This window comes from Halyomorpha halys, unplaced genomic scaffold, assembly GCF_000696795.3.
Source record: "Halyomorpha halys isolate HHAL.00 unplaced genomic scaffold, Hhal_1.1 Scaffold522.1, whole genome shotgun sequence".
In the NCBI taxonomy this organism is placed as follows: Eukaryota; Metazoa; Arthropoda; class Insecta; order Hemiptera; family Pentatomidae; genus Halyomorpha; species Halyomorpha halys.
The window spans coordinates 122,594-137,273 of record NW_027107635.1 but is presented as its reverse complement, the minus strand read 5'-3'; the positions used below and the strand labels follow the sequence as shown (position 1 = coordinate 137,273).

Below are 14,680 nucleotides of genomic sequence, written 5' to 3'. Positions count from 1 at the left end.
TATATATATACTAAAAAATATGGTGTATTTGGTCATTATAGCCGATTGTCGAACACATTACACCCATCATATAAGTGTGAAATAGAAATTTTTAAAAATCAATCATTATCACTAACCACTATTATGAACATGCATAAAAGAAACACGAACATGTATATACTTAAAATTTTAGAAATGAAAATCATTTATATATATACCCCTGGACCGAATACACCTGGTCCCTTGGAGGCCATTATAAAAAAAATTCTATCTATTTTTAATTAAACAGTTGAAAATCATAATGACCTGTTATTTAATTGGGATTTTATTTCTTTCAAATGTAACCGAATGTTGAGGTACATTTGTTTAGGAAACCTTATATGTACTTTCATTATGGAAAAAAAGATTTTTGATTTGACCTTTTATTATTAAGGTATATAGTATTACGATATTTGTTTTATAATATTTAGTCCAACAATAATATTATTCTTATTAGAACTGATATGGAATTCTCTAAAACGTTGATAGCCTGATTGAATTAGTCGACAAAACCCTCTCCCCTCCCGATCTGCCAATTGTACTTGTTACTCAGTTAAATTATTTATTTAGATTATGATTGAATACTTAAGAAATTTTAAATATGTTTTTAGGTACACCTACTGTTGCTTACCACACAGAGACTGATCCTAATCCTATGCTCGAAAGTAAGTTATTTTCTCTTGATTACTTATAAAACTTATTTTCAAAATTGTTACTAAAATTTTTTAATTAAAATTAACAATTTAACTCTTAATAGCTGCAACATAATAACTCATCATGCCTCTTTGGTAACACCCCACCTCATAGCAATCTTTAGCAATTATAAGACCTGGCTTTGGAGGAAAAAAAAATTGAACAATAGCAGAAATTATTAAATTATTAACCCAGGAGAGAATGATTATAATATTAATTAATTTATATTTTAATTTGTCGCTTTAACTTAAATAATTTGATTGAATTTAAATAATTTGTCAATCAGCTATCCAAGGAACATTAGAAAAATATTATGTATTATTATGAAGTTCTTTTCTATATTTATTATTATTATTTTTTTTTTCAGATTTTGTTCCATTTGACCTGGAAGCTTGGTGGGGGAAAAAGGTTGTTCAGAATATAACCCAAAATTCATAGAATATGATTTGTTATCATTTGTATCATAACTTGATCATTTTTATACTTAATGTTTGATATTCTTTATATTGTATTATATTTGTAAACTCCTGTGTATGTTGACTTTTTTGGCCATTTTGGCATCACATTTTGTTTCATCTGCTGTAATATTTTGTTTTAAGGAAAAATATTACCTTTTTCAATACTTTATACAACATAATTGCTTTATATACATTATTTTTAAGAGGTAAAACATTATGCTAAACCTTGGACCATATTACTTTATTTTGTGTTCATATTATTACAAATTATTACTTAACGATAAGTCGTTCTTTGAATCTACTGAGCTACTAAAAATGTATTCATTTTATATTATAACTATGAGGCATGTTTTGTCCATGTCGTCATAGTTGATGCCAAATGTCTTTGTTGTCTAGCATTTGTGATGAATCAATATTTAATATCTGTTATTAATTTGTACCTATTTACCTTATCAGTATTTTTTAAGTATACTATTTTATTTTATCTTGTTATCAGATTTTAAGGAATGAAATTTATTTTAATTGATGTAATGCCAATGGGGCTTGTGTATTGGGACATCTAATTCTTAACATTCCAAATAATTTAAGCTTCATTGTGTTATGACCTAATTTATACTTCTACTGTCAATAAAGTCTTATTTAATTTGATTTTTTCATTATTATTTTAAAAATCTGGGATAAAATTGTGAAATGTTCTTCCAAATAAGTGTGTATTATTAAATCTGGTCTCAAATTAATAGTAAGTTCTCTTTTTATTTCTTCCGTCTTATGAATTATCAAAAATCTTTTCCATTAAATTATCAGCTTTTAAAAAATAAAGAAATTTTAGAGATAAGGTCAAGAATTATTGTAGAATCTTATTGATGAGTAGCAGTCTACTTAACTTCCTTAAAATGATTTTTATTTTTGAAAAATTCTAAGTGTATGTTTTTTTAAATTTCTGGATCTTATCCGCAAAATCAAAACTAGAAAAATTCTGCAATATAATAAACATTCCTTAATATTATTAGTTAAAATTATTAATTTATTGCATTGTTTTTTTAATAGTCTGAAAATTTAATAGGATGATATTATAGTTATCTTAACCTACATAGGCCAACTTGAAGGATTTGAAAAAACTTAGTTTTTTGCATTTTTGTTACTTATGAAGTATATTTCTTCTTATAAACTTTTATAGTATAAACTGCTTTAGTAAAAAATTACAAAATGACACCTACTTTTTTCTGGGAATTCAAATTGTTGATACCAGCTATGAATTAATAAGTAATAGTACAAGAGCCGGGAAGAAAAAAAGAAAGTTATCTCACCCCAATTTTTGATTACTTTAATGAAAACTATGTATAATTACTAGTCAAAATTGATGAGTCTGCCAAGTATAGGTAGGGTGCATAAAAAATTGCATCTGTTTCAAAACCTTAAAAAACACAAATTTTTCATTCGGAGCTCTATATCTTAAAAACTAACAACAGCACTAGAAAACCTAAGAGCACATTATTTAAACAAGAGTAAGTTTGCTGAAATATTAGCCTTAAAAGAGCTATTTACGTCCAATAGTTCTCGAGATATAACTTTTTAAAAAGCAAAATTTCTTAAAAATCTACTGAAAGATTAGTAGTTAGTTAATTTATTTTGAGAAATCTATATCTCAGGAACTATGTGACTTACAGATGTCTATTAGCACTCAAATTAAAGTTAGTTTAATGGACTATGTCGATGTTTATGACCTTTACCTTCGTAGGAATAGTAGTTTTCATGATATTTGCTAAAATAAATAAATATTTCAGAAACCATAGGGGGTGCAGATGTCTGTCTGCACTCAAATTAAAGCGAGTTAAATTTACTATAAAATAGTTAATAATGTTTATCTTTGTAGGACTAGTAGTTTTTATGATATTTGACAAAATAAACTCACAAAATGTTAATTTCTAGTTGTTCGTATAAAATGTTGGATTTTTGAAAAAATATATCTCTATATCCATAAGACGCACATATGTCTGCCAACATTCAAAATAAAGGAAATTTATCTTACTATAAAGTAGTTTATGACACTTATCTCCATAGGGTTAGTAGTTTCTATGATATTCACATATGAATATAAATTTGGCAAATAAAAATTTGTCCGAACAACAATAAATCAATTTATATTAGCAAATAAACATCATAAACTACTTTATAGCTCAATTAACTAGCTTTAATTTGAGCACTAATAGACATCTTCACGTCAAATGGTTTTTGAGATATAGATTTTTCAAAATAAATTCACAACTTCTGATCCTTCAGTACGTCCCATACAAAATTTTTATGAAATGTTGCTTTTTAAAAAACTATATCTTGAGAACTATTTAACTTAAGTAACTCTTTTAGGGCTCATATTTTAGCAAATTTGCTCATCTTTAAATGATGTTCTCTTAGGTTTTTTTGTGTTGTTCCTACTTTTTTAGATATAGAGCTCCGAATGAAAAATTAAATTTTTTCAATCAGCCACCATTTTTTATTCCCCCTACTTATAATTGGCAGACTCATCAATTTTGACTAGTAATTATACATAGTTTTCATCAAAGTAATAAAAAATTGGGGTGAGATAACTGCATTTTTTCTCCTCTTGGGCTCTTGTACTACAAGTATAACACACCTGGTTTCTGTTGTATAAAATAACCAAAAACCTTTGAAGACAACTATTTTATTCACAAATAAAAAGATAAATACAGAATTATTTTATTTTAAATACTGTTAATTATAAAGATATAAATGTAATGTTATATTATATATTTGAGGGTCTAACTTGCAAAACTTTACAAAAATCAAGATTATATCATATTTTAAATCTTCAAACCCATATCAGGCTCCTTTAAGAGAACTGAGCAATACTAGCTTTATTCCATGAATAAAACCAAAGTTATTTATAAACCACTCAATATCTGTTGGCCCTTCATTTACAAAAATTGGGTCATGAGAGTTTTGCAGGTGTGCATGACCAAAAACTACTAGTCCTACAAAGATAAACATTATCAACTATTTTATAGTAAATTTAATTAGCTTTAATTTGAGCGCTGGCAGACATCTGTATGTCAAATGTTTTGCAGGTCATGCACATGTATGAAGCTCATACAGCTCTTATGTATAAATGTTATTATTCATTTCATTAGACCAAACACAAGTACATAAAAATAATAAAATTTTGAGTTTGGGTCTGTTTTGAGCGATACCTGGCTGTAGCAATAGTGCCGAGGTGTCTAAGGATACCTTCAGTTTTCCAAGAAGAAACATATGTTTTTTTACAAATAATTGGATTATTAATATTATTACGTCCTTACTTCAAATATAACAGAGTTTAAAGCTAAATTAGATCATAAAATCTCAGAATAAACAAATAAAAACTTATTTTTTCTCGATGGAATTTCATGATGGATGCATTCAGTGGTTGAAGTAGAAAAATAAAACCTTTCATTAATCTTAGCCGTCAATTTTCTTTCTTTTCACAAATTGAAATGAAGTCTGGTTTTAAGGAGGTGGCATCATCTCCAAATCTCCTCAGATTTCCACTCTTTTAAAAAATTGGTCATGATGAGGTATCCCAACGGATACCATGGCCTGCAGAGAGTTAATAATATCTCAGTGCTCAAGACTCTTTTGCCACTCCACATTATTTTTAGAGAGATTGAGAATTTTGAAATGAAACTTGGTAGGCCTTATTTATTTCTTTTGACAGTAAAGTCGACTTAGTTACTTTTGTATACCTATATATGGAATATATAATAAGGGAAAGTATTGCAAAAGTGCAAAATTTTGAATTCAGTATTTTGATGGAAATACATGTTTTGAGGTCTGAGTCTAAATAACCAAGTATCGTAAAATGGTCAGTGCTTGTGCATGTGGTCAGCCACATTTTTATAGCAACATAATATAAAAATGTTTTCTTCAAAATTTTCTCCCTTTTTCCTATTAGCATTTTTTTCAAAAATCACAAAAAATAGCAATAACTTGACAAGTCCATCAATATACTCAAAACTTGGGGAAGTAGGGTGGAAAGTGAATGTTATGTGGATCAGATTTTATTCTCTTTCAGTTCTCCTTCACCACATTTAACTCTGGAATTCCCAATGTTAGGAAAAATTTTAAATGAAAGATTCTTATATAAAATCTAATTTTTGTATCTGCGATTCTTCCGATCTGATGCATCCATTAAGTATAAATCACTTAAAACCATAAAAAATGTTTTTACAGTTTTTACTATTTATGTACAAATGGTGCGGAGAAATGAACAAACTTAATGAATAAAATTCATTGTCCCTAAAACTCTATCATCATAATTTGAGGATTATCAGTCAGCTGATGAGACTCAAATGGTGCTACCTCATCAAATGGTGAGACTCATGATGGTGCTACCTCAATGACAGTGACATCTAAAAATGTTAGTACAAACACAAAATTCACATTTTATTTAAATTTAATATGTATTGTCACTGAATACAAGACTTTTTGGAAAATGTATTGTAAATTATGGTTGCATTGCAGTTGTCACCAACAGGTAATACTCATACCAAATTCAATAAAAAAAAAAATGCTTTATGAGAAATTAATGTATTTGTGTAAAATAAATATTTTAGAGTCAACATAGTTATGGACATAAAGGAGATAAAATATTATTTACATTGGGACCTTATAGTCATTGAAGGGTTAAGCTATTATTGGTTAGAATAAGAATTTTATCAAAACATTATTCAAGATCTTTAAAAAAAAAAAAAAAGTTGTTTAAAAAGAAAATAGGGGTATGGCTTTTAGGAGTAGAGATTTTTTATTTATATTTCACTCTTATGCACCATCTACACATGCTAAACGAACCTGGTCTAAAATCCTGGTCTGGCGTCCTAAATTTCCTCAGGATATGAAATTAGTGGGTATCATTACGTTTAAAAATTTAGTATTTATCAATGCTTCCTCTATCCATCCAACCATAAATATGTAGTCATTTATTCTGAGGATGAATAGCTGGCTTGTGTGATGGCATTGTGCTAAAGATTTTCTCCCGAAATAATCTGAAGTCAAGAATCAGGCTCCACTTAGAGCTCTATTAGTATTATTTTATTTTAAATCTTTTCCTGACAGGAAAAAACAATTCTTTAAGTACACCAATGCAGTATATATTTTGTTATGCCTTCTTTATTTATGAAAAAATACAAAACAAAATAAATAAAGAACTTTAAAATAAAAAATAGAATGAGGAAATTGTTTGCAGGTATGAACCTATATACATAACATGAATATTTTATCATTTTTAGTCTATCTATACTTTTATGACTGACTATAAGAGGTAAAAAAAAATTGGCCGAACCTTATGCCACATTTCAGATGAGATATAAAGCTAAAAATTTTGTTTAGTACTTAATTTTTTTAGGTGGTAGTAATTTAATAGGTTTAGGAAATAGTTTAAACTGAATATTAGGTGTTTCGATTCCTTCTGTTGAGGAAGTTTGAATAACATGATCTTTTAATTTATCTAGGTCCTTCCTCATTCCTTCTAATGTTTGGATCAGAGGTCCATCACTATTGTTTATTTTTTCATCTTCTTTCAACATTTGTTTCAAGTAAACCACTGCTTCTTCTAATCTTTCAACTCTGTTTTCCTCTTCATCAATTAGATCCCTTTGAGTTTTTTCTTCTTTTAGCTCTCTGACTAATCCCCTCAATGCTTCATTTTGCTGTTTGATATCTATTAGATCACTTTTACTCGAAACTAATTCTTCTCTTAATTTCATAACTAGACATGAGACTTCTTTGTCCATATTTTCAAAACTAAACATTTCCATTAAACCAATGTTTGTTTGTGTAGAAACACTTATTAAAGGCGTTTCCCCTCTTGTTAATACAGTATAAACATCATTTATTTTATTATTTAATACAAAGTTCTCCTTCAATATTGTTGATAAATTTACCCTGATTTCATTAAAACTATCTTCATTATTTATTTTACTTTTTTCTTTAATAAATGTGGTGAGTTCTTTTATTTGTTTTGATAAGATGGTTATATCGGAATTACGGACTTTTTTCAGTTTGTCAATTTCTTCACGGTATCCATCAATGTCTTTTTTTGTGCGTTTCAATTCATCTAAGAGACGGTTATTAATATTGTTTTCTTTTAAAAGTTGCATTTTTGTCATATGCAGTTCAGATTCGGCAATTTCATAATTTTTAACAGCTTGGTTTAAATCCTCTTTGGTTGTTACCAATACACTTTTCAAATTTTGTAAGTCTTTGCTTAGGTTTTCTTTATCACCCATGCTCTGAAAAGAAACCAAACAATTATATAATAATAGTGACAGGTTACTTGAGTATCTATATAATTAATTTTTATTGACTAGGTGACAGAGTGCATCTAATAATCTATTTTTGACTCTTTTACAAAATTATTAATTAGAGAGAAGGTAATCAAAAAGCCGCCATTTAAATTATTTTCATTAGATATACCAATGCTTTAGCCCCAAGAGGCCAAGTAGACTAAAATTTGACAATCAATTTGATATTGTTCAATTTTAACATTGTTGATGGTTCACACATTTGAATCAAAACATCTGCATATATAATAACAAGAATCTATATGACTAAACAATCTATATCCTGTTTTTTTCTCTAATGTAAACTCAACTGTCGATATAATTCATTAACTGTGCAATATTAATAATTATAAAGTTTTTCATTGTCATATTTACAAAACAAAGAATGATGTTTACACAGTTCTGGATATATTTTACATTGGAACAGTTTTAACACAAAATAAATTACATTATTATGGGTTCTAACTTTTGGGGAAATAAACAAAAAATGCATTCAACTGAAAACTACAGAATTAATTTAACATAAAATGTTTGAGTGTAACATTTAAGAAAGGTTTTATAGTAAGTTCCAATTTTTCATATTAAATGATTTTTAAGAGGTTTTTTTTTGGAAGATAGTCCTAGTGGTGGTCAGGTTAAGAGAAAGAGATAAGAGTTATGGTAAGAGAAAACTAGGAAAGTAATTCAAGAATTAAGAATTTATCTTTTTAGGAGCAAGTAATGATTTTTGTGTCAGTTCTTAAGTGACTTTGTTGCCATAATTAGAACCATTGCTCATTTCAAATTGGCACTCTTTATTATAAAAACGTTGCTGCTGTTATAGGCTTATCTAAAAAATTTTTCACCTACTTTTTAATTTAAATGAATAGTAATTTCACTTTTAATTATTGCTTAGTATAATGATTATTTTATGTTATAATCATTGAAGAAAAACTTTCAACAATTGATTTGGATATTGACCGCGTAAATGATTTAATGGGCGGCAGTAAAATTTATATTACAGATGGTTTTACTATTATAACAACAAAATTTTGATCAAATAAGTTTGTATGAAATTCAGAATTGGCTTAGCAATTTTCTTTTAAGGACATTTATTGAAGTAAATTCACTTTCAGTCTATTATTTTTTAATTAATATAGCCATTATAACATTTTATTTTTTTGGTTCTTACGGTTGGCAATAGTGTCTTCAGTCGATTTTTTTTTCTTCTCAATGTAATAATTTAACTAATTTGTTTGAAGGGTTCTGTGTTAATTTTACTTTGGATATTTTATTCCGATTCGTGTTAACAAAAGTTTAATGTCGATATTATAACAGTTGCGCGTGTTTATTCTTTCGGAAGTGCTAGTTTTTCTATTAAAAAACTGTATATTGCATTACTACTATCTATTGGTGGCAACTGCAGTTCAAGTGAGAGTTTATTTAATCATTTGTAAATTTAATTACTTATTTCATTATGTATATTATTGCTATTTGGTGTCATTATAAATGTATTTATTTTTTTAAATCACACTTTTTTTTTATTATATCTGAATATTTTTAATCATTAGATGAATATCACTTAAAATTAATTACTACATTCGTTTTGTTAAGCAGTTTAATTGTTAATTTCTTTTAGTTTTTAGCCAATCCTTTTAATGGTTAAGAGATGCATAATCGTTCTCGGAATATGGAGGATGGATCGGAGGGAAAGTCCCTCACGAAGACAATTTCCGAATCCACTCCTGGAGGCAGGGGTGAGGTGAGGTGAAGTGAAAGCCATGGATTTTGGTAAGAAAAGAAAATGATTTTAATATTTGAAAAATTCAGTAACACAACCTGAAAAAAGAACAGCCTTATTTTTATGAAACGTTTTCTTAACTTTTTCAATTCAGAATTTTTATTAAAATTTTGTCTTTTTAAAAGATTTGTTAGATTAAAAAAAGAACCTCTTCTGTTATTTTAAATCGAACTGGATAATTTTATGGTGCAGCGTATTTATTAATTTCTCAATTTTATGTGTAGACTTGTCTTTCGCTGGAAAGTTTTTTATATATTCATATTTGAGGCGTTAGGTCGTAAAACATGGTTAATGAAAAATGAAAACTTTTATTGTGTTCAATTGTTTGTTAATTATCATGTTTAACCTTTAAGCAGAAGTCACCATAACTAAATATGATCATTATTCTCTTAAGAAAACGAATTTTCTAAAGATTCTTACAACAATTTATGAAATAACCCCCAAAAAATCCAGCGATGTCAAAAACTTCAATTCATAAAAAAAAAAAAAATCAGTTAACATGTTTTACACCCAAACGCCTCATTTGCTAATGAAATTTAATTTTATTATAAATGAACTTTTTTTTTTTTCGTTGTTAGCATAATTTCCATGTTTCATACTCAAGTTCTGTAGTGATATGGAATATTTGGTTTAAATCTTTGCGTAGGTTATGAACGTAGTAAACAGCTTCTACAAGAATGAAAATTGAAAAGTTAAATCTATTTTGTATGAAAGCGTAAGAATGATGAATTTTAAAAATAATTGGTTCTTAAAAGTTTCTTCTGAAGATGAATCCTCAACTTGGTAGCACAAGGGCGTACCCAGGATCAAAACTTGGGGGATAAGCCATAGGCAATCAGGTTGTGATATTTCAGCACAGAAAAGGCGAATGAAACCATAATTTTAAGAAAATTATGTATAATTGTTGCAGTGCCTTAGTTATTAAAATCAACATTTGCTGGGAAAAAAAATTAGTTTTTATAAAATTAATAATTTATTTCACTTCTGGGAGGGGGGGGGGAGGGAGAGGAGGGAGAGAGGGGAGCTTCCTCCTTCTGGGTATGCCCCTATTGTAGTACCTAGCTCAGAATTAATGTACTGCTCATCAATATCGGGCAAAAGGTTATTGGATTTAATTTGGTTCAGCTAGTGATTGTAATTATGGACTATTATTAAAATTACAATGGTTCATCAAGTAGTTGAAATTACTGATCGAAATTTCAAAATTGTAACTTCATTTCCTAGTTTGTACTTTACAGTAGTCCTAAATTACAGTGATTGTAATTTTAATTGAATTTTCAAAAATTTACTGAAGAAAGATTTTCTTGAAAAAATTGATAGTTTTCGAGATGTTGGTGAAAAAACAAAATGCCAATATTTTGAGGTTTATTGTTTGTTGACTAAAATTCTATATTCTATATTTTAAAACTAAAATTCCTATCAAATAACCTCAGAAATCTTCAGGGACCCAAAAAATGGGATGGGTCAAAAATTATGACTACAACAAAACTTTCCCATGTTTGCCCTTTTTGTCCTAGTTTGACTGGACTATATTTGGTAATGGGATGTTCTGTACCTGAAGCATCACACCCCAACTTTGCAATTTAAATTTCAGACTTGACAATTTGAATTCTTTTTGATTCACTTGATTTGAACTGGGGAGATTAGAGGCAAGTGCCCATCTGGCTAAGCTCATGATTTAGTTGGTTGTACATTTTTTAAAAATTTGAAAGTTTTACTGAGATATGTTTTAACGACTTTGAAGGTATGAATAGTTCACCAATAAAATAGAATAAAATTTTAACTTACCATCTTCATTCTGTTCTTTGTGACAGCTAGTTCATCTGATACTTCAAAATTTAATTCTTCTAATGTCTTAACTTTTTTCTGTAGTGATGTTATTTTTTCTTCCATCAAACTAATTATTTCATTATTCTCTTCTTCCTTTTTCTGCATCAAACTAATAATGATATTAAATTAATATTAATTAAATTTACAATTAATTGTTCAGACGATTTTTATTTAACTGTAGGAATAATTTTATAAAGAAAGGTCAAGTTTTACTAATGTGGTGTAGTCTTGTCTATTACAACTATGATGCTGACTTATATATTTAAAAAACCACAAACAGTTAAAAACGTTTATAGTGCTCATGATAATGATACATTAGGAAAGAATAAATGCCATCCATTTAGAAATGGAAGTCTCACAATGGAAGGCGACGTTTTTGGTTGATGTACTTTTGTTGAAGTCTAAAACAATAGTGGTTAATTCTGATGCAATTAAATGAGTTATAAAACAAGTACTTAAAGCTGTTTTTGTAATAAAATTTGTCCTTGTCAGTTGTGAGAAATATATTTTAGAGTTATTTATTGAAAATTGGAAAAAATTGTCTCAGGTTGGTAGGAATGTGGTCTGATGGGCAAGGAGTCTAAAACCTAAAAAGCTCTTTAAACAAACAAAAAGTATTACCCCCTTATAATCACTTTCATTTACAAATGCTCTACCCTTTCTTTTGTCTCTTCGGTTCAAGATTTCTTTTGTTCTATAAAATTTAAAAATAGGATTCAGTGTATGTAGGTCATTGAAATACACAAGTACACTCTATTTAGAACCTCACAAGTATTCTGGTTGAGAGTTAGCTTCCTTATAACACTCCATTTGTCTTGTTTTGAACAAAATCACTCTCATTTTAAAAAATGTTTTCAGTCTTTCACTATTTAAATAAAGTAGTTTCTTAACAACTTCAAACATTTCTATAAAATTTCAGTTCTACTTTCTGTCTGATGTCAGAGTAAACTAAAGGAGTATAAATATAAATGAACAGGATATTGATTAATAACAAGTACAATAATGAGTGAAAGAGTGGCATATATGCAACTATAGTACTGAATAGTAAAACAATACTGTAAAGGAAAGTAACAAATATGGTAAAATTATAAGATAGAGTGATGAAGTAAATGAGGTATAAATATGGTGCAATAAAGAATAAAGGGCTAGATGAATCGATAAGATTAATGAATGAAAAGAGATAATAATAAATAAAGAAAGGATATTAAGAATATAAATGCTCTCCTAAGTATAAATGGTTTCAGAATGAGCTAGGAGTTGAGATTATATGAAGTTATTGTAAGAAATTTTAATTTAATAAAATAAAGTATCAGTTCTGATTTTATGAGGACAGGAAAAGGTGTACGAATCAAAAAATGGCAAACACAGGTTCTGTCATATACAATATAGATCAAAGAAATTACTTGGAAAAGGATGTTAAAATAGTATAAGTCTTGATTGAACTAATAGAAAGTCTTCCTTGTATTTCATAGATAATATTTTGATACATCTTTTCTTAATTCATTGATTGATAAAATCACGTTTTTATTGCACAAAACAACATTTAAGGGTACTGCTGTTAACAGGTATATATAATAATATTCCCTTCTAATAATTGTATCAACTTATCAATAACAATTTCTTTATATTTATTAATAAAAAATTAATACATTTTCTTTACTTGATGTACAGTTCTTTATATCTCTTCCTTACACTATATCTAGCAATAACACAAGGAAGAGATATACAGAACTATAAATTATATATAAAAGAAAGAAAATATATTAATATATATGATGAAATTGTTATTATAAAATGTATAGAATTATTAGACAGAAATATTATGACCTGATAGTAAGGGTAAGATCCATAAAATGTTATTTTATTTAAGAAAAATGTGATTATATCAATCAATAAATCAAGAAGAGATGTATCAACATATTATATATAGAGTATAAGTAAAAATTTCAAAACGTTCTACTGCATCTATAACATTCAACCTAATTTTTTTTCATTATTTATTAATGTGTCTTTTAGGGTAGCTCCAAACAAATAGAGTAGGCTACCACTTGACATGGTGGTAAATTATTTATAAGATTTAAAAAAAAGGAAAGGAAAAAATGAGTAAGCTAGAGTTATGAACAATTAAACACAAATGAAATTCCTTAATGAAGATATAAAAATAAACAAAATGAAACAGTCAAAAAATATATAAAGGCAAATGATCAAATGATTATATAATGAATGTAAATCATTGAAGAATAATCACATACACTTTTATGATATAGTTATCTTATTTTTGTTTTGTTATAAGTTAATAAAGTATCGTACATGAGCACATAACAATAAAAAAGTGTAATATTATATCAATTAGGTATTTATAATGAAAGCTCTAATTTGTAGAATATTATATAAATAATAGTAAATGATTATTAAGAAGGAAGTATTTTATGATTTCGATAATGCATTTAGATTAGTTCTATTCTATAGAATATTTGGTAAATTGTATACCTTTTTATCTCTGTATATTGGACAAATAAAAATAAATAGAAAAGGTCTTCGAGCATTTTATCATTGTATAAAGCACATTAATTCAGTCATTATGTACGTTAGTTATAAAATGTGATTTTATTAATATATTTGCTTGAGAGTCGTAACTTCGCCAAAATGTAAATCCATTAAAAAAGGGGTATCTGTTGTTAAGTATAGTAAGATTTGTGAATTGTAAATATTTTATTGAAAAATTTTAATATTGCTAAATGTTGGATATCTAGCTAGTGTAAACATTGTGTGTGTGTTAAACTTTTAAATAAAATATAGGCATTAAACTTTTTAATAAAATATGGTCATCTTTATTTAAAATTTTTTGAGGTTAATGACTTCCATTTTTGAATGAAATATTTATTAATTATTCATGACATTGTACAACGTTTCGGGACTACTGTCCCATATTCATGCACTTTAAAACCTCATGATTTCATATGGGAAATCATGTCAACCATTTGTGGATCTTCACTTCTCTCTCTTTAGTTAAAATTTTTTTTTCAAATGTTTCTAAAGGCTTTTTTATCTAAATGACTTACCCATCGGTATTTTAGGTTATGTTGGCTGTTATAATTATGTTATTTGATTTTTAGAAAACGTATTTTAGCAAGCCAGCTGTCATACATAAGTAATTTTTTTAAAAACCATTTGAGCGTTGTTTTATTTAAGCTATAATTTCTTTTAATTTACACATTTTTACTATCCACCCTAGATATATTTTTTTAGTTCTAATTAAAAGGTCTCAATTTTCTAGCAGTTAAAACAATTATAATTTTTTTCTGATAATTTTTGTTACTGAATGAAGATTTTAATTTTTTTATATAGGGAGATGGTCAGGGTTGCGGTCAATAGTGAAACAAAAATAGTTTACAACTATTTATTTTCCAACGTTTTGCCCCACTTTGCAGGGCTTCATCAGGGCTAAAAAGATACAAAATGAAACTATGTTAAGATAAAATGATAGAAATAAAAATAAAAAGATACAGTGAAAAGAATAAAAAAACAAGTAACAAAGGCAAGAGCAATAGTTTCATACAAAAATACGT

General features: G+C 27.4%; 2 protein-coding genes and 1 long non-coding RNA gene across 7 annotated transcripts in view; 2 read left to right on the top strand and 1 right to left on the bottom strand.

Moving 5' to 3' along the window:
* The window catches only part of LOC106683859 (MAPK regulated corepressor interacting protein 2), a 5,399-nt gene extending 4,051 nt beyond the window's left edge, over positions 1-1,348 (top strand). Inside the window, exons 4-5 of the mRNA XM_014425575.2 lie at positions 630-683; positions 1,079-1,348. Coding sequence (XP_014281061.1) covers positions 630-683; positions 1,079-1,149 — 125 coding nt within the window. The 3' untranslated portion in view covers positions 1,150-1,348. The remainder of the gene's footprint in view (positions 1-629; positions 684-1,078) is intronic.
* Positions 1,349-5,919: 4,571 nt separating this feature from the next.
* LOC106683863 (putative leucine-rich repeat-containing protein DDB_G0290503) overlaps positions 5,920-14,680 on the bottom strand; it is a 37,522-nt gene continuing 28,761 nt past the window's right edge. For all 5 annotated transcript variants that reach the window (XM_014425585.2, XM_014425586.2, XM_014425584.2 and 2 more), the window contains 2 exons: positions 11,070-11,220; positions 5,920-7,450 (listed from right to left, as the gene is read on the bottom strand). In XM_014425585.2, the coding sequence (XP_014281071.1) occupies positions 6,545-7,450; positions 11,070-11,220 (1,057 nt within the window). In that variant the 3' untranslated portion in view covers positions 5,920-6,544. The remainder of the gene's footprint in view (positions 7,451-11,069; positions 11,221-14,680) is intronic.
* Positions 8,707-14,680, top strand: part of LOC136795438 (uncharacterized) — a 30,920-nt gene continuing 24,946 nt past the window's right edge. The window contains exons 1-2 of the long non-coding RNA XR_010843045.1: positions 8,707-8,911; positions 9,120-9,271. This is a non-coding gene — a long non-coding RNA (uncharacterized lncRNA). The remainder of the gene's footprint in view (positions 8,912-9,119; positions 9,272-14,680) is intronic.